At 40.9% G+C, this 20,039-nt stretch overlaps 2 protein-coding genes across 6 annotated transcripts in view; both read right to left on the bottom strand.

Moving 5' to 3' along the window:
• Positions 1-1,646: 1,646 nt before the first annotated feature.
• Positions 1,647-15,761, bottom strand: stau1 (staufen double-stranded RNA binding protein 1). 3 transcript variants are annotated; one of them, XM_060919417.1, is made up of 16 exons: positions 15,576-15,761; positions 13,688-14,003; positions 10,572-10,693; positions 10,041-10,221; positions 9,891-9,908; positions 9,612-9,762; positions 9,175-9,346; positions 7,505-7,600; positions 7,171-7,383; positions 6,141-6,284; positions 5,890-6,036; positions 3,927-4,002; positions 3,419-3,732; positions 3,196-3,318; positions 2,725-2,804; positions 1,647-2,474 (listed from the first exon to the last, which is right to left on the bottom strand). In XM_060919417.1, exons 2-16 carry the CDS (start codon positions 13,875-13,877, stop codon positions 2,387-2,389), a joined length of 2,115 nt encoding a protein of 704 aa, XP_060775400.1. In that variant the 5' UTR covers positions 13,878-14,003; positions 15,576-15,761; the 3' UTR covers positions 1,647-2,386. The 3 variants fall into 3 exon arrangements, with proteins under 3 accessions (XP_060775400.1, XP_060775401.1, XP_060775402.1); XM_060919418.1 differs by lacking the exon at positions 9,891-9,908 and having other exon boundaries at positions 9,612-9,765; XM_060919419.1 differs by lacking the exon at positions 9,891-9,908.
• A 1,103-nt stretch (positions 15,762-16,864) lies between these two features.
• The window catches only part of pbrm1l (polybromo 1, like), a 44,498-nt gene continuing 41,323 nt past the window's right edge, over positions 16,865-20,039 (bottom strand). The window contains exons 25-30 of one of the 3 annotated variants that reach the window (XM_060919414.1): positions 19,614-19,815; positions 19,234-19,413; positions 18,652-18,816; positions 18,016-18,083; positions 17,712-17,925; positions 16,865-17,631 (exon numbers count right to left, since the gene is read on the bottom strand). In XM_060919414.1, coding sequence (XP_060775397.1) covers positions 17,468-17,631; positions 17,712-17,925; positions 18,016-18,083; positions 18,652-18,816; positions 19,234-19,413; positions 19,614-19,815 — 993 coding nt within the window. In that variant the 3' untranslated portion in view covers positions 16,865-17,467. The remainder of the gene's footprint in view (positions 17,632-17,711; positions 17,926-18,015; positions 18,084-18,651; positions 18,817-19,233; positions 19,414-19,613; positions 19,816-20,039) is intronic. The other 2 variants (XM_060919415.1, XM_060919416.1) reach the window with 2 other exon arrangements.

Below are 20,039 nucleotides of genomic sequence, written 5' to 3'. Positions count from 1 at the left end.
GAAGCATATTTGTAATGTTCATGGGTTTCCTCGCATGCACTCTACATTTCTATAGGCTTAAGGTCTCGACATTGACTTGGTCATGCCAAAATATTAAATTTCTTCTGCTTTAACCATTTCTTTGTAGATGATCTTGTGTGCTTCGGGTTGTTGTCTTGCTGCATGACCCATCACAGTTAAACTTCAGTTTATAGACAGATACCCGAAAATTCTCCTGTTGAATTTGCTGGTACAATCCAGAATTCATAGCTCCAGCAATAATGGCAAGCCGTCCTGGACACAAGGCAGCAAAGTGGCACTAAACCATGATACTGCCACTACTATACTTCATGGCTGGAATGTAGTATTTGGTTTTTGACAAAATTCTTTTAATTTAAACAAAAAAGTTCTATTTTGGATTAATCTGCCCACAGAACATTCTTCCAATAGGATTCTGGCTTATCCCTGTGGTCTAAAGCAAACTTCAAGCAGGCAGCAGTATTCTTTTTGAAAAGTAGTGGCTTCCTTCTTGATATCCTGCCACACACACTGTTCTTGTTCAGTGCTTATCTGATGGTGGCCTTGTGAATTTTGACATTACTCAGTGCAAGAGTGGCCTGTATGTCCTTAGATGTTTCCCTGAGGTTCTTTTTGACTTCCTGTAATGTTAATCACTGTGCTACTGAAGTGCTTTTTGCTGGATGACCAATTCTTGGAAGAGTAACAGTGGTATTGAATTTCCTCCATTTGCATATCATCTGCCTTTCATTGGATTGATGGAGGCCAAACTATTTAGAAATGGTTATGTAACCTTCTCCAGCTTAGTGACCATCAATATCTTTTTTTTCTGAGGTCCTCAGTAACCTCCTTTGATTGATGCATAGCACACTTAACCTGTGCAGTGAAGACCAGGCTTTGATAGTGAAACCCAAGTTTATGTTTTTAAAACATGGAAGGGCCTACTAAACTCATACCTGATTGCCATCCCCTTGATTCAAACACCTGACTTCAACTCCGCCTGTAAATTAAGGCATACACCTAGAGGTTCACACACTTTCTTTGACAAAGATATTTAATTTTGAATAATTTTGCTCAAAATGTAAAAAAAAAAGCCTCATGTTTTTACATTTGTTTAATTGGGATCTCTTTATCTAGTTTTAGGACATAGATCTGATCACGTTTCAAGTCAAATGTATGCAAAAATACAGAAAACTGTAAAGGGTTCACAAACTTTCTAGTAGCACTGTAACTGGTTGCCTGGAACTGCTTTCCCAAGTTCATTTTTTTTTTTAAATACTACTTCCACCTGCTAGTCTGTAATAGGCTTGCTATGGCTCATTTGATTGGTTGAAAACCATGGCCTCATTTGGACAATCAGTTTTCATCAGGTATTTACAGGTTTAGCAGTGGCTGAACATCATGAAACTTCAAATAGTACGTTGCTCTATTTAACCTCTAGTATTATGTGTATCCTAAATGAGTATGTTGAACTGGAGAGAAGTGTAGAGTAACCCAGGTGCTACTCTGGAAACCAACAGATTATCAAACAGACTGAGACGACAAATAGCAAGTTACTGACTAAATAAAAAAAACATCCCTTTGACACCAGCTGTGATTTAACCAGAACATTCATTCACAATTTACACATTAACACACTAAGAGACCAATTTTAGAACAGAATTTTACTTGCATTCCATGAAGGGACAAATGGAAACCAACTGTCAGAATAACAGGTTTACACTGACGGAGAGGGTGCACGATTTTGACTGTAGGAAAGGGTTATGAGCCGTGCTTTAACCACAATAACTAGACATCAATAACCCTTGTATTCGTGCGCACGCACGCACACAACAACAACCACCATACAACAAACAGGGGTTAAGAAAATACTTTTCCAGTCCTACATGGAAATGCAAATTAATGCTTTTTATGGTTACCACCTTAAAAGCACTGGAGAAAATCCAATGACAGAGAGCTCTTGCCTTAGCTTCATCATATCCTCCTAAGCGCGTTTCATACCGCTCGTCACAATAGCTGCACGGCCTCTAGACGTACTCGTAATGAAGCATTAAAAAAAATAAATGACATTAGAATGGCTTAATATGTAACAAAAACAAACAAAACAAACAAACAAAAAAAAACCCACAAACCTGTCTATTCAAGTTACAGTTCACATCATTTTTGCAACACCCCCCCCAAAAAAAACAACACTGGATATGATGAACCAAAACAACTATGATTACAATTAAACATCAAGTAGGAGAAATCTCTCAGTTAATCTTGTTTAACTGTGAAACTTTAGAAAGGTTAAAATTCAGTGAGAACAAGGCTTTTGAACACCGCCAATAAGAACTCTGCCTCTGTCTTTTCTCTAGTGTTTCCTAAATGGCACCAGTAATCAGATATTCTAGACAGCGCCGTCCAGAGTTTTTCCCATGGTGCTTGAGTTAGCCGGTTTGAGCATTGAGTCACCTTCAAGATCTTGTTTTCCGCACCTACATTGAAAAACAAGGGTGGAAATTTAGTTAAATTATTTTAAAAGAAAAAACAATACATTTATTCAACTGCAGCTTACAAGAACAATTTCCCCTTTATGACAGTCTGTACTACTACATCTAAACTGTTAAGCAGAGTAAACAGATGATTTTAAAGGATCTTTTTCTTGAACATATGCGAATCAGAAATGAACAAAGTGATGCATGGAATCTTTTTCTTACTCAAAACCTTACAACTTAACAGACTGACCCAGAAATTGGTCCATTGGTTGGCCGCTCACTGGATTGTTGGTCAAACTCTGAGAGCAGCTTCAATATGTTGAACGCAGCCTGTAGAAGAAAGTCAAGCATTCAAGTTATTTAAAAAACACACAGCTTTTCATTTGAGTGGATTTGCCCCTCTAATAACATGGTTCCAGATGGACTATAGCATGTGTCTCTGAACTCCAATACAGGGAAACAGCTTGAGGACTAGAAACAAAGCTGTTAAATGACTACAAGGCTTTAAAATGTTTAAGTGGATAAAACAATATTTGCTGCTGATGAGAATTTTATTTAAGATGTAATTAAAGTTAATACTATGAATCATATAATGAGATAGGTGCCGTAAGTCATCACATGCAAATGTCACTTTCTTTAAATAAAATCATTAGAACAGATGTTAAAAGGAAAAAAAAAAAAAACTGAAGTCCTGCAAGTCCAACATCGAGGTCATACTCACCATGTCGTGACAGGACTCCACATCCTTCCCGATACCATGGCTTATAAGAGGCGGCTGAGAAGAGCAGTTGATGAGAGAGACAAACTCGTTCTTGTTGTTTTTTGGAAAGTCCTTGTATTCTACCTGAGGTGAGTGGAGTACAGCAATGAATATCTTCATTTTCTTACTCTGTCTGAGTCTTTTTTTTTTTAAACAGGTCTGTATGTTACTGTTAACCGAGTACCTGTAGGCCTTGTACAGTGGCCAGGTATCCAAGCTGTTCAGATGGTTTAGTGAAGGGGCCGTGGGGTCTCATTGCTAGGTTTTTATTCCCCTTCAGTATGCCTTCAGCTGTGGGGGAAGTACCAGCATACAGCAGCTCGTTGGCAATTGTTGCCGTCAATGAGGCCTTGGCCTGGTTGGGACGTCCGTAGTCCTTGGCATGGGGTCCCTGACTGGCACCCACTGCTTGTGCCACCTCAGGTACCATGGGTAAAATACCAGCAGGAAGCTGCTGATGGCTGAGGAAGGGCACACGAAAATCCTCCTCTTTTGGGACTACAAAGAGAGCACCCCAAAGAATTTTAAAAATATTTATGAGGATACTTCATAAAGCTTTTAGTGCAGAACAACAAATCAGACTCCCTACAGTAGCACTGAATTTAGCAAAAGAAAACTGGATGGTTACAGCATATGTAGAAGCATTTTAAAACTTTACAGTACATCTCTGCACTTTATTCTACGACACTTACCCAGTCCCCCCTCCTCCACAGAGCCTGGCTCAAAAAAGGTCACTTTACGTCCATCTCCAGGTTTTTTCAGAGGAGGCTTTACAATAGGTACAAAAGAAAAGCAGGTTTGGTTTTTGTACAAGGTACAAAAGACTAAGGCTACATCCACACAACAACGGCAACGAGATGTTATTTAAAAATATATCGCGTCCAAATGGGCAACGATCAGTAAAATATCAGGTCCATATGGCAACGCAACGCTTGCTGAAAACGATGCAATACACATGCCACACCTCTAGGGGCGCTGTAAGACGGTCCCTTCGGAGACACCAGAACAATAGAAGAAGTAAGGACACATGCGCATAAACTATTATGCGCGAGACTTCATATTAGCCACAAAGTCAGGAAAATCTGTTCGTAAAATTACGTTATAATGACCAAATACAATGAAAAGTATTTTTCCAGTCTCACCTGTGAAAGGTAATCCCATGTGATCTCGTTTGGACGGCAAACCTGTTGGTACAGTTAAACGCAGCTAATCTTTATTCTCCGCTTTGACCTATCCAATATGGCGGCGAGGATGACGTATGATTCTACGCGGAAGGCGGCGTCTTTAATGGTCCGGAATAAATTGAATGCTACACGTTAATGGATTAATTTGCTCCTCTACGCCCTTTTTGAGGAATTTATTGTCGGACTTAAACCAACATCTGAAGGTGAGATCGCTCCTTTTTTTCCCTATTTTTGCTGGCGGGATTGACTCTGCCCTAAGGGCAGACTCTCTCTCTCTCTCTTTCACTTTGCACCATTACACAATAAATATTCACAGTGAAAATATTTTGTAAGCGCGTTTCATGAACCAAGTTATAGGATTTGTTGACAACTCGCATCGCATCGCAATGAGAAGATCATTGGCACTACTGGTGTTAAGAATCAGACCATTTCATAAATGAATATTTTGCTGTAGAGCTGCAGTGTTTGTACAATTGCATGTTTTTGCTTCACTATTACTGTCACTATTCTGCTTCTTGCATTACTACTGTGAACTAACACTGAACATCTCATCTCATCTCATTATCTCTAGCCGCTTTATCCTTCTACAGGGTCGCAGGCAAGCTGGAGCCTATCCCAGCTGACTACGGGCGAAAGGCGGGGTACACCCTGGACAAGTCGCCAGGTCATCACAGGGCTGACACATAGACACAGACAACCATTCACACCTACGGTCAATTTAGAGTCACCAGTTAACCTAACCTGCATGTCTTTGGATTGTGGGGGAAACCGGAGCACCCGGAGGAAACCCACGCAGACACGGGGAGAACATGCAAACTCCACACAGAAAGGCCCTCGCCGGCCCCGGGGCTCGAACCCAGGACCTTCTTGCTGTGAGGCGACAGCGCTAACCACTACACCACCGTGCCGCCAACACTGAACATAATAATAATAATAATAATAATAATAATATCCAAGCTCGTGTTTCACTCTCACTAGTGCTCTGTAAGGCTTTTTCCTGGTGATATCCTGGTGATATTCGTTACACTTCTACCCGGCGTGAAGCACTCACAGTCATGTGGTTGTGACGTCATCGTAAACAAATCCGTTCTACTCATCCAGACGACTTCACAACGGCAACATTGCCAGATCTTTCCACTCTGGAACCCGTTCTCAAAAAGATTGCGTTTTGGGCACCCAAAACGCCGGTGCCGTGTGGACGCCAGGCCTAAACGATAAGCAATTGTATCGGAGTCACCTGAATCCGTTGCCGTGTGGACAGGGCCTAAGAAGACCTCAACTAAAAACACACTACAAAGCAGCAGCTGAAACTAGCTACCAGGAAACAAAGCTGACTAAAATCTGTCTCAGTCCAGTGTAATATCTGCCCCATTCTTCTGCCTTGACAGCATTCCCCAACTCCATGTCACACTGTATTAGATGTAGGAAGGAACCTGACACGCTAAAATCACACAAAAGTTCATGAGCGAACCTTCTCTTCTGTTTTCAGTGCTGGTTTGGGAGGCTGAGGTTGAGGCACTTTAAATCCCAAGAGCTCCAGCATCTTCTCTGCTGCATTCCTCTTGGCCACCTTTTTACTCGGACCCATACCTTCGGCAGTCTGACCAGTGACCGACACCTAACAGAGACAGCTGGATAAATTCTAACACAAATGAAGCTACTAAATGACCCAAAAAATAAAATTTAAAAAACAAAACAAAAAAAAAAGGATCCAGGACAAACCTGCATGACAAACTCCCTACGTCGTGGCAGTCCTCTTTCGGTCACTAGGATGTACTCAGGCTCTTTCTCTTTCTTAGCCTGCTGGATCTGAGCCAGCCTGCTAATTGGGTTTATTCCTTGCCCATATTCTGGACTGGTCTGCAGCTAAAAACAAGAGTAGTTTTATTTAACTTCTTCCATCTAGAACACACACACACAAAAAAAAGTGCTAACACCTATACAAAAAATATAAAAGATTTGAAATGAACTTTGTAGCTCACCAACCACTGAGAATAGCCTGTACATTCACACTAGCTAAGTTTATTAATACAAAATCATTTATGTATTAAAATGATTAATTTATCTGTTTTATGCTGGAATTTACTTCAAGACTGGGGGGGGGGGGGGGGGGAACAAAAACAAAACAAACAAAAAAAAACACAGAACACAATCATAAAAGATTATTCACAGCAGTCTCACAATCTATAGTAGTTTTGCTACTCAGCTACTTGGGAATTTTGCATGTTACAGATGCGTTTGCATTATTACTAATAACAAAAGTGGTCAGTGTACATCAAGATATTATTAGTGAAACAGCCAATACTACATTTCTGAACACGATATAAATTTGGACCTCCCCCAAAAAACTGCCTCTCATGCATAACGGTTTACAGTTTAGACATTATATCAATATTACCCATTTTAGACCGCATCCCCCTTCAACTCTTACCCTGACTGCTCACAGTTAACAGCTGGAGAGTCTGAATCTGAAACGCTCAAGGCCTAAATAAGACTTAAAAATGAAAGCAATGCAGTGTCATTAGACACTGTATACGTTTATTTTAAGGTTCATTTAATGTTCAATAAAGAGGCAAAGCTTTGACCTTGCTCATAAAAATATCTGTTGATTCACTTCAGGTAACATTTAGGTGATGTTTTCGATAGAAAAATACCATTAATGAGCATAGAATTCTGTTTTGTACATGTATTATAAATAACGGTACACTGAAACCGATGTGGATGCATATTTTTTGTAACAAATGTACAACACCTTTATAATGGATTTGGTTTTCTTTTTAATACGAGGTGGCATCTTGTCCGTGACTGGTAGTTGTGGCAACTTCCGCAGCTCTCCCAGAACAGCAATGGCAGCTAGTTTCTTGGCGATCTTCTTGCTCTTGCCTTCCCCTTCTCCGGTGAACTCTCCCACAGTCACTTTCACCACAAAGCTCTTCATATGAGGGGGTCCTGCCTCTTTCAGCACCTGATCATAAAGTCTGGTTCATTACTGCGCCAGGCAAAAATCTTGATCTGGATTTAACTGAGTGAGACTAGAAACGGTCCGTTTTTAAACATTTATGGGCAAATTGAAAGTTGTGGTATACCTCAAAGTTCACAGGCATGTTCCGCTTCAGCGCAATCTCAAACACTTGGCTGATCTCAGATTTGTTGAGGTTTTCTTCTTCTGGTTCTTTTTTCATCTATACATAAAAAGAAGTAAACAATGTATAGAAGAAAACAGTTAAATCATTACAGAAAAGTGTACATCTAATGGGAGACTTTTAATCCGAACTAACATTATATAATATAGTACATTTCAGTTTTTTGGACAATTGGCAAACAGTAGGAAACAAAGACATTCAGTCCAATGATTGCAGTATTTACATGGATCACAGGCAGACCTGTGAATAACTTTTGGAGTCGGGGTCATTTGGAAAAGAGTAGTAGGCAGACCCAAAGCATGAGGAGAGAAAACACAGGGGTCCGGTGGTCCTCCTCCAGAATTTTTTTTAAAAATATAGACGTAAAGTGCATTCTGAGTGATCCAGAATGCAACGTTTTGCATCTCAGAGTCAATAAAATGTTCTTCTTAATCTCATGATTTAGGTGGGTTGACACACAAGTAAATTAACCATTTTCCCAAAGGCGAGATCTGTCTTTTGGAGACCGCTCACTCAATCATGTGAAAAATATAAAATTGGCGAAAATGAAAGTAAAGCCCCTCTGATAATTTAATGCCAATTTGACCCAGTTATGTTTTATAGGTCAATTATGGGTCAACATATGTAGCAAATTCTAGAATATTCAATTATTACTGTGACGGTCAAGACCATCTTCAAAATTCTGCAGGGGTCGAGGTTTCAACAGAAAAATGGCAACCCGAAGAGCTGCTTCAAGATTAGAACAAAGAAAATGAAGAGATTTTGTGAAACTGAAATATTTAGCAAAAACTTTAACTATCAGAACTAGAGACAAAATATTTTAAATGAGAAACTTCAGTTAAAACTTGAGTCAATGCAAATTTTTCTTAATTTACACTACTATTAAACATAATGCAAAAACATTACTGAAGCTTCTGTTCAACTTTAATTCTATTAATCTCAACAAAAGCAGGCACACTGCACTTTTTACTTGTCTATTAACTTTGTACTTCATTAATGACAAAGATTTCAATCAAACCATGAGTTTTACTGGCAACAAAAGATGAAAATCAACAGACTTCACTTTCATGAAGTGCAAATCCAACTCGGCTAGATAACATGGGCGCAGAACTGACACAGATACTCGTAAACAAGGGCCGCTGTCGTAGCACAAACGCGATTATTGCTGTCTAAAAAGATCACTTTTCTCAGTGAATAAGAACAAACAAAGCCAGTTGCGTAAAAATACAAGGAAAAAGGGGGGCAAATAAACCCCCATCCCACTGCGAGTAGCAGGCAGGGGAGTGTTTCTCGGCAGCAAAATCGCTGACAGTTATTGACAGGGCTGCATAGGTAAGAAATGTCCACAATAAATATCCTAAATATCCATTAAAAGATATCGCTTATAATATATGGATAAGATATAAGCCATATTACTGTGTGCAAATATAATTAAAAGAGAAACTCCCTTTTAAAGGGGGAGGGAGATGCACAAAACTATTATACATGATTCTGTGACACTTATAATGGTGTTTGTCCAATCAATCAGTGACACTACTTCCAGCTCCACACACAGTACCTGGGCAAAAGAGGAAGGCAACCAAATTCAGTACTTAATGGCCTTCAGGACCTACCTCAGCTAGCTGCTGTAACAGTGGCTCTTTCTGCAGTAATTTGATAGCTTTAGCAGCAGCGTCATGTTTAGCCGCCTGGCGTGTGCGGCCCTTTCCATGGAACTGCTGCCCTCCAATGGATAGCTCCATATGATACAGCACTGGCGCCACCGGAGGAAACGGATAGTAATACCTGGTCAGGTATAAGCCAAAGGTCAAATATGTGGCAGAGTGCCTGTGCTCAGATGTATTCGTTTATGAAAAATTACTCAAGTGCAGTTCATTCCTTGTGTGCATTTTGCACACAGTATCAGCACAGTTCCATATTCTCAGGTTAACAAGATGGTTAAGCCTTTTGAGACTTGATTATTCATTTCTAAACTTTATTCTCTCAGTAAGTCTTCACCTTATGTCCTTATGTTAAATATGTATACAGTGATAGCACAAGGTGTACATACTGCTGCATGGAGCGAGCATAAGGCCCCGGTGCTCTGATATTGTAGTTGAATGTGGGTCTCATGCCTTGGTATGGATCTATAAGTTTATAGATTGGCTTCTTCCCCAACTTCATACAAAGTGCATTCAGCTCCACAATGTGAGTCATGCTGTCTGCTAAGAGAAAAACTAGTCAAAGAGCTGATAACAGCCTCCAATCTTCAAGTAACTGTACCAAATAATAATAATAATAATAATAATAATAAATTATATAAAAAGTGTTTTATGTGCAGAATACTGACCAATGAAAAGCTCAGACACTAAGGTGAGAACCAAGTACAAGTCAATATCAAATGAAAGCAGCAGGGTATTATTGCTTCATTTAAATGGTCTTTAATTTAAAATCCATATTCACAATAGAATAAAAAGGAATTGTAAGTATAGGAACATACACTCTGGGCCTCTGTAGAACCCACCTGGGTTCCTGCCTTGGTGTCGCGGGATTCTGTTACTGGGTTTGGGCAGTGTGGTCTGGGCGAGAGCACAGGCTGCTGCAGAGTGCTGAGCTTTCTTTATACTGGTGCCCTCTGCATCCCAGTGCTGCTCCCCCAGAGTCAACTGCACGGTAAATATCTAGACAGAGAAAGATAGATTAGATTAGATGCACTTTATTCATCCCACATCGGGGAAATTTGTGTGTTACAGTAGCAAGAAAATGTCATACAGATAACAAAACTGAAATAAAAATTAGACAAATGAAAGATTAAATACAGAGAGCTATTTGCATTATCTACCGTGAAAAAGTATAGAAATATTGCCTTATTGAGAGGCTTGGAAAAATTGCACATTACAGGTAGACTCTGTGTATATACAAGTATGTATAAATAAATAGAGAGAAAGAATATGATAATATAACAGGGGCAAGGAGAAATGGTGTACAGCAAGTCGGGGGGGGGGGGGGGGGGGGAGCGTTAGAAGTGTACCTTGGAATGGGCTGGGCCTTGCTCACTGAGTAACTTGTACTCCGGCTGGATCTTGTTGTAACGGGCTAACTCATTCACCAAACACATGGGGGTCTTCTCTTTAGGGTTTGCCATGTTAGAAGCTACAACAAAATATTAAATGTCAATGTAATAGTTGTTCCACCTATATTAAAAAATTCTCAGCAACTCACAGTTAAGTACAAAGTTTTGTAAGTTTAATCCAATTAAATCTTAAATTACATTCACATGTATTCAGACCCTATATTACAGTACTCAAAATTCAGTTCTGATACATTCAGTGTCTATTGTCCATGAGATATTTCTAGAACTTGATGAAAGCTCGTCTGTGGTAAATTCAGTTTATCGGACATGGTTTGGAAAGGCACATCTCTACCTGTATAAAGCCCCACAGCACTATTGTAGTCAAGTCACTAAACCTTAAGTCCAAGTCCAGTCTTGAGTTCCCAGTGTTCAAGTCCGAGTCATTAAAAAATTAAATTGAGTCCACTATTGAGCCGAGTCAAGTCCAGGAACAAGACTCCAAATGCACCATTTGACGGTGGCTGTTTTAGCGCCATTAACATTAGTTTGTTCTTGAACATGACGTATGAACAGGTGAATGCACATTCTCTTTGTCAGGGAGTGCGACGTATTCTGTCAGAGATGGATGCAAGTGCAGAAGGTCTGTTTATTAATACAAGTGAAAACAGAAACAATCCAGAATGGCAGGCAAAATCATTAAAAATACTGAAAACAGGCAATAGGTCGAGCGAGGCACAAACATGCTATCGTAGACTCGGCAGAATCAAAGACGAGAAACAGGAAATCGGGAAACAAGGCTTGGTAATGTGTCAGCAACACAACTCAATACTTCGCAAAGTAAGTATGTTTTCACCGTTTTTATAAAGGAGCACTGACTGCACCTTGCACCTGGACAGGATTGAGTTGTTTACAGCATGCGCGAGAGTCTGCTTCGTACGCATGCTGTCCGAAGCACGCAAGAGAGTCTATCTGATGCACGCGCCAAGGTGCACAAGTGTGACACTCTTACACGAAAATTAGTACAAAAAGTAATGTAGATATAAATATCTTATGGCAAATTATTATGGCATGTTACAAAAAAAAATAAAGAAAAAAACCGGAGTCCTCATCTCCAATTTACAAGTCCGAATGCAGGTAATGCACAAGTCCGAGTCATCAGTGCTCAAGTCCAAGGCGAGTCACGAGTCCTTAAAATTAGGGCACGCGTCAGACTCAAGTACTACAAGCCTGCCCCACAGCTGACGGTGCATGCCAGCACAAAAAAACAAAAAAAAAAACAACATGAAGTCAAAAGAATTGTGCACACACCTCCAAAACACAATGGTGTTAAAAAAACAGACCTGAGAAAATGAAAATATCTGCAGCTTTGAAAGTCCTGAAAAACACAGTGGCTTCCATTAATTTTTAAATGAAAGTTTAGAACCAACAAGACTCTTCCTAGAGCTGTTCATGCAGCCAATCTTCGCAAACAAGGCAGCAAGCTTGGAGTTTGCTAAAAGTCCAACACTGAATGCTTTGGTCTGAATTCCAAGTGGAAAGGACCAGGAATCCCTCTTCACTTTTCCCATCCCTTTCCTATGGTGAAGCATGGTGGCAGCATAATGCAGGGGGGTTACAGGTCAGTGAATGGTTTCAAGTGGCTAAGATGGAAACCAGGGCCCTTAGTTATTAACAATGGGAATCTGTGTACACAAACTTTTTAATGGAAACTCTGAAACGTACCAAAATGAACTTTTGCTTAGGTTTGTGCGTGTAGTTACACACAGCTTTCATCACACGCACACAAAGTGTTGAACTTCTAACATGTTCACTCAGGTAAGGGCTTGTTAAATCATGAAGCCTGGACTGATATTACATTAACTTCTGATTTGCTTAATTGAGAAATATATCAGCAGACACCGAGTCCCCAAACCAATACTGATAAATAAACCTGTGCCATCAGCTGGGTTTGGAAGTTGCAGATGGAAACAAGGTGCACAAACATTACATCTGTGCAAGTCCTTTCAACCATAAAATTAACATGTTTGGCAACAAGCACATTTCAGGGACAAACTGGGAATAAAACAGGTATTTCCCCCAATCACTGAGGAGGGCTGTGCCCACATTCTTGGATGCAATAATTTCTCTTAGCCAGAACTTCATCCCGTCCTCCTACACCAATGCACGCATATGAAATAGGACTTCCACGCAGTCATTGGCTTTCCAACGTCAATATCTGTCTGCATTCTTGTTGCATGTAAAGTGCCAGCAGACAGTTAATTTAGTTACATAAATACCAAGGTTCCTATGCCATGAATGTGCAACTGACTTGCAACTCAGATTTGTTAATGTTCATCAAAAGTGGTAAATATAATGACCAAAACACTCACCACTTCGGAAAAAAAAAAAGTTACTTTTATGTGCATATTTTGAGGTCACTAACTAAACGTCAGGTTTTTTTTTTAAGGTACCTCTTGAACCATACTATATGATACTACTTTCAAAATCAAAGTCCTTCCCATGCCATGTGGCGTATAGGGCAGCGCCAATCTCCGTTTCCATAGCCCTCGGCCTCTCGCATAGATAGGGTTACGGGGGGCTAGTCCTCTGGTAACTGCAAGAGTTTGACTCCCCACTCGCATCTGTATTGCAGCGTGCCTTTCCAGACGGCAGTAGGTACCATTTATGATGGTCTTTGGTATGACCCGATAGTGAGTAGAACTCATGATCTCCTGAAGAGAGGTGGACACACTAACCACTAGGCCAAACTCACGGTATGATACCACTTTATTACCATTTAATTGAACATCTCTAAAGAGACCTAAAAATAACTATACAATCAACATCTTCCAGCCTGACAAGGCTTGAGAGGTAATGGAAAATAACTGCAAAATCCAGCTGTGTCAAGCTTATCCAAGAAGATTTAAGGCTGCAAAGGTTTGTGGTTTGAATACTTGGGCAAACATGAGATTTTTGCATCTTGAACAGAAGTTAATTAACCTGATCCATTCTAGCGCAAGGCTGTAGGGTAACCAAATGAGGGGAAAATGAAAGGATACACAGTATATGCAAAGTCCTAACAAACTTTCACCTACCTGTAGGGTTACAGAAGGGTGTAGCGGAGGCGGACGGCAACGCGGAGCTTCGTAGCGGGTGACTGGCACTTTCTGAAGGTAAGGAGCCAGTAGCAGAAGGAATGCTGAAGACAGGTTGGGGCTGTACTAGCTGTAAAGGAGTAGAACTGGGTACAGGGCTGCCAGGAGACTGGAACTGAAGCTGGGACATTATAGCTGATGATCAGGAAGATGCTTTGCAGTCTGGGACAGGATTCTCACAGGACAGTGATGAGATGAGCGTTGGTAACAGAACAGTGTGTTTTTTAGTCAAAAGTAGAAGACTGCAAAGCTCTGCCTGGAAAGAAAAGGACAACTGAATTAAAAATTAGGATTGTTTTTTTAACAGAACAACCCTTCATGCTCACATTTTTTCACTGAAATTTTAAACCCAGGTAAAATATCTAATAATTCAAATTCATACAGCAAGGAAAGAAATAAAAACATAGCACATTATTTGACTGAAAGGCTAATGGATCTACACTACCATTCAAAAGTTTGGGGTCACCCAGACAATTTTGTGTTTTCCATTAAAAGTCACACTTTTATTTACCACCACAAGTTGTAAAATGAATAGAAAATATAGTCAAAGACATTTTTCTGGCCATTTTGAGCATTTAATCGACCCCACAAATGTGATGGGGCAGCACGGTGGTGTAGTGGTTAGCGCTGTCGCCTCACAGCAAGAAGATCCGGGTTCGAGCCTCGTGGCCGGCGAGGGCCTTTCTGTGCGGAGTTTGCATGTTCTCCCCGTGTCCGCGTGGGTTTCCTCTGGGTGCTCCGGTTTCCCCCACAGTCCAAAGACATGCAGGTTAGGTTAACTGGTGACTCTAAATTGACCGTAGGTGTGAATGTGAGTGTGAATGGTTGTCTGTGTCTATGTGTCAGCCCTGTGATGACCTGGCGACTTGTCCAGGGTGTACCCCGCCTTTCGCCCGTAGTCAGCTGGGATAGGCTCCAGCTTGCCTGCGACCCTGTAGAACAGGATAAAGCGGCTAGAAATAATGAGATGAGATGAGACAAATGTGATGCTCCAGAAACTCAATCTGCTCAAAGGAAGGTCAGTTTTATAGCTTCTCTAAAGAGCTCAACTGTTTTCAGCTGTGCTAACATGATTGTACAAGGGTTTTCTAATCATCCATTAGCCTTCTGAGGCAATGAGCAAACACATTGTACCATTAGAACACTGGAGAGAGAGTTGCTGGAAATGGGCCTCTATACACCTATGGAGATATTGCACCAAAAACCAGACATTTGCAGCTAGAATAGTCATTTACCACATTAGCAATGTATAGAGTGGATTTCTGATTAGTTTAAAGTGATCTTCATTGAAAAGAACAGTGCTTTTCTTTCAAAAATAAGGACATTTCAGAGTGACCCCAAACTTTTGAACGGTAATGTAAATCAAAATTCCTCTACAATGACAGCTTCATGTCTGGGGCTAATGCTTAATGTTGAAGCTTTTGAATCGTTTCTGTAGGATAAGCTGCAGTTATATAGAACAGATAATTATCTAAACTCTCGACGTTATTTCTTCTGGCTAACGTGAAAAGTGACAGCAGTGCAACAATAAACACGGCTAAAATGACGTGTAGCCGCCGCTAGCTAACGTTAGCGTTTACCCAGAATCAATACAGGTCGTCATTGTTACACCTACACGGGTTTACTGATAGGAAAAATGAAAAACAAACGCAACTGAGTGCCAGAATCTAAAACCACACAGAACTAACACGGTTTATAGTAAATGCAGAATGTGACATTTTATCGTCAGGGCCAGAAAAGATCCAGAAGATGAAGCTAATGGTAACAGCTAGCTGGCTCGCGTCAACTCTGTACAGCAGAGCAGAGCAAAGCCTCGTTCAGTCCTCACCTCGATTTATTTAGATCCGGTAACAAGTTATTCCATGAGAAAGCGCGTAAACATTAGAGTCCGATTTTAGAGTAGTGATATAACAGGGGTTTTGAATTAAAACACAGGTGAGGTAGAGCAGAGAAAGTAGACAGGGCAAACACTAAAGAGAATCGCCTAATGGTCCAGCCACTCCCGGAAGTTACATCACTTCCGGGTGTGGTCTCAGAAAGCTGCTGTGTTTAGGTTATTTATTTGGAATTAATTCTATTACAAATCCTGAAATCAGGGTTCTCACACCTTTTGCCCCCAGAAATCATTTTAACTCTTCAAACCCCCTTTCAAATAATATTCATGGACCTCCTGTGAACATGATCAAATTATCCAAAGGCTATGTAAACGTGTAGAATAAGGTTTTGGCTATGTATTCACAGACTAGTTTACTTTGATGAATAATAATAAAAAAAGGCGAATATATTAATAAAATGTTCAATTTCCAGACCTTTAACAATTAAAAATAAATATAACACAGACTCTCAAACCACCATTCATATATGGCTGTTTTTTTTTTTTTTTTTAATAAGAATTTCCCTGACATTATTTAGATCATCCCAGTAACAATAATGGTTTGCACTGTCACCTCACAGCAAGAAAGTTCTGGGTTCGAGCCCAGCGACTTTGCATGGGTTTCCCCTACAGCCCAAAGACATGTGGTTAGGTTAACATGAAGCAGCCATGGCCTGAAGAGCCCTTGAGCAAGGCACCTAACCCCAGGCTCCCCGGGCGCTGTAGCATAGCTGCCCACTACTCTGGGTATGTATATGTGCTCATTGCACCACTGCTTCAGATAGGTTAAATGCAGAGGAGATATTTCACTGTGCTTAAGTGGATGTGTGAGAAAGTCTTCTTTGTCTTCCATCCACCCATCCATCATCTGTAGCCACTTATCCTGTTCTACAGGGTCGCAGGCAAGCTGGAGCCTATCCCAGCTGACTATGGGTGAGAGGCAGGGTACACCCTGGACAAGTCGCCAGGTTATCGCAGGGCTGACACACAGAACCATTCACACCTACGGTCAATTTAGAGCCACCTAACCTAACCTGTGGGGGAACCAAAGCACCCAGAGGAAACCCACACAGATGCAGGGAGAACATGCAAACTCCACACAGAAAGGACTTTGTCGGCCACTGGGCTCGAACCCAGGACCTTCTTGCTGTGAGGCGACAGTGTTAACCACTGCACCACCATGCCTCCCCCTTCTGTGTCTTCCATTTGAGTAAAATCAAAAGGACACATTGTGAATTGAATGACAAAATTTATGGGATAATCAAAAAGACAAATACAAAGTAACACTTTTTTTAACCAAACAAAATGCAAAAATATTTAATTGTCAATAAAATAAAGATACCAAGCTTATTCTGACACATGTAAAAAATATTGGTAACATACAACTTTGTTACAGCTTGTCCACGATGTAATTTTGTACCATAAATAAGACCTAAAAGTGGTTAAAGCCAGACCCATTTCTCCATCCAATCAGTGTTTGAGGTGATTCCTCTATACATCCATTAAACTGGGAAAATTGTAACAGATAAAAAAAAAAATTACATGTGGTTAGTTAAGCGCTTCTGCATTACCAAATTTCATCTAAACAATTCTAAAACTTCAAACTGTCATCAGGAACACGATCGTCCGTCGTATCAGTAGTTATAAGTTAGCTAATGCATTTGTGATAATTCCAGTGCATCGATATGAAACCATGTAAATGATTAAAATCTTATTTATACAAAAAGTTGACATTTTTATTGCTGTGGAACATACTGAACAATCAGCTGCTTTGCAATATTAGATTTGGCTGAAATATCGTCTTGCATAAATAGGGGTCCTGAGTGTCAGGGTTTAAAGTGTAAAGGTTAAAGGTTGTAAGCTTGTCGGATGCTGAGTGTGTCTCTCATCATTAAATCTCTCAGTCGCCACAATGCATCAGCCATTGTGGTGTGAGCGCCTTTGCTCTTCAGCCAATGAGAAGGAAGATGGCTCTCCTGCTCTCTAGTGAGGCGAGAGTCTTTCCTTTGAGCTATAAAAAGAAAATCAGAGACGTTAGAAAACAGAATAACCATTTTGGAGATGCAGGGTTTTTTCTTCCACCCATCTCACCCTTAAGGCTCTGGTCCCATTTGCTGACAGTGGGACAATCTGCACTGAGCCCTTCTATGTATTTCAGGTAGGCTTCTGAATGAAGGAGGCGCTGTGACCTGGGAGGCGGTGCTATGAACATGAGTCCACCTGCTGGTTGGTGGGTAGACTGACCTAGCGGATTCTGGCCTGGGTATGGTGGCGGAGCCACCTGCCCAGGACCATATGCACCCATCTAAAGAGGAAATACAGTCTTAAAACTAGAGCTCACAGCACAGTTTGGATCAGATGTAGAGCTGAAATGTAAATAAAGATGATTTTTCACCTGAAGCCCATAAGGGTTGCCTGGACCAGGACTTCCAGCCATACCATTAATACCAGGTCCCATTCCACCTGTAGAGAGAAGGAAATGACATCTGAAATAATAAAATATCATGTAGTTGACTCATAGGGAGGCTCATCATATAAACAACATTTAACAGGATTTTAACTCTACCGTAAAAGTACTGAATGAAGAGAAGTACATGTTGTACATGATCCAGTATAATTAACAGCCGTGGTGCATTAATTGTAATTATTCTTTGGAAGTATAGCATCTGAATAAGTAGTGTTTAATTAACTGATACCCAAATCTTAAACACACTAATTTAGCAAATAGCCATACATTCATTCACTGTCATATGGAAAACCAGCAGCCATCCGTGCAAGAATGCCTAACCTTTCTCCTCTCTCATAGTAAAAAGATCACTGTCATTAGTAGTGAGCATTTTCACAAATGCCTCAATTTAAAACTAGGAACTTAACAGCAAATGCAGTAGAAAAAGCAGGACTTAATGGAACTACCATTACCACACCAGCCACAAATGCAAATTAACTGTAGATCTAATTATGAATTTTTCTTGGCAGATCATATTTGTCTCTGGTTGGCTGGTGAAGTTGCACACATGTGGATGCTTCTTACCAGGAGGGGGCATACCAGGATACCCAGCCATGCCTGATGTAAAGTAGTGCTGAGGTGGCAGCGCGGGCACCCCCATGGAGTGAGGAGGTGTGCCACCCATACCCATCATGCCATCAGGAGGACCCTGCATTTGCATGAACGGTGGGCCATAATTTCCCATCATGCCTTGGGTGAAAAGGGAGAAACAACACAAAAGAATCCATGCATATGTGACATGCAAAAGTATTTGGTCATGCACTACAAAATAAATGGCACTGGAATCTCAAGAGGAGTAAATTAGAGAGAGTAGCAAACGCACAAGTGTCAATAAAGTTGTGAATGATGACAGCAGTAGTACTTCCATACATGGAGGTTAATAAAAATAGCAAACCATGCAAATAAAACAACAGAACAAGCATTATCTATTACACACTCAACCAAGAAGCTACAGTTGGGTATCATATGGGGTCCTGAGGTGGGTAAAAGTACAGTGATTGATGAGAATGAGCTGAGGTATGGATGGGGTCACTAGGTGATGGAGGGTGCCCGGATGCTGCATCTTGATTGTCTCGGGGAGAGGGTATAAGGGGGATTTGGCATTACCTGGCATAGGTGGCATTGCTTGGTTTAGCATCCCCATAGAGCTTGGGGAAGGCACCAACCCCATCAGAGACCCAGTTGGGGTACCTGCTCTTGGGGAAGCTGCTGCCTGCTGCTGCTGTTGTTGCTGCTGCTGGAGGGCCCTCTCTCGTTCCTGCTGTTCTACGAGTTTAGCTGCCCGCTCTGAAAGACAGCATTATACATAGTACTAAAAACCTTAACTGATACGGCAAGCAATCTTTGGTCCCCGTAAGTTTAGTTTATTAAAAGATACTCATCTGTAAGAACCTGATGTTCTTATAGAGAACCAAGATAAGTTACGCCACATAAGTCAGTAAAGACAAAATGGTTTATAGCGTGACATCGTTTTCATGTGAATTTACCTTCATACTCTGACTTCTTAGTAGATTCCAGGTTCCTCCACTCCGTGCCCACAAGACGACTTAGCTCTCCAAAGGAGAAATCTGGGTGCTGAGCCTTGATGACAGCTCGCATCTCACTGCTAAACAGAATGTAGCCACTCATGTTGATCTTGCGCTTAGCTCCTTCTTTCTTGGATAGACCTTTTAACGTCTTGGGTGTGGACTGTGTAGAATAAATCATAGGGAATGTGCAAATCGCATTAGAAGAGATCTCATCTCATCATCTGTAGCCGCTTTATCCTGTTCTACAGGGTCGCAGGCAAGCTGGAGCCTATCCCAGGTGACTACGGGCGAAAGGCAGGGTACACCCTGGACAAGTCGCCAGGTCATCACAGGGCTGACACATAGACACAGACAACCATTCACACTCACATTCACACCTACGCT

The sequence above is a fragment of the Neoarius graeffei genome, chromosome 4 (genome assembly GCF_027579695.1).
Source record: "Neoarius graeffei isolate fNeoGra1 chromosome 4, fNeoGra1.pri, whole genome shotgun sequence".
Lineage (NCBI taxonomy): Eukaryota > Metazoa > Chordata > Actinopteri > Siluriformes > Ariidae > Neoarius > Neoarius graeffei.
Note: the sequence above shows the minus strand (reverse complement) of the source record. Positions and strands in the feature narration are given on the sequence as shown.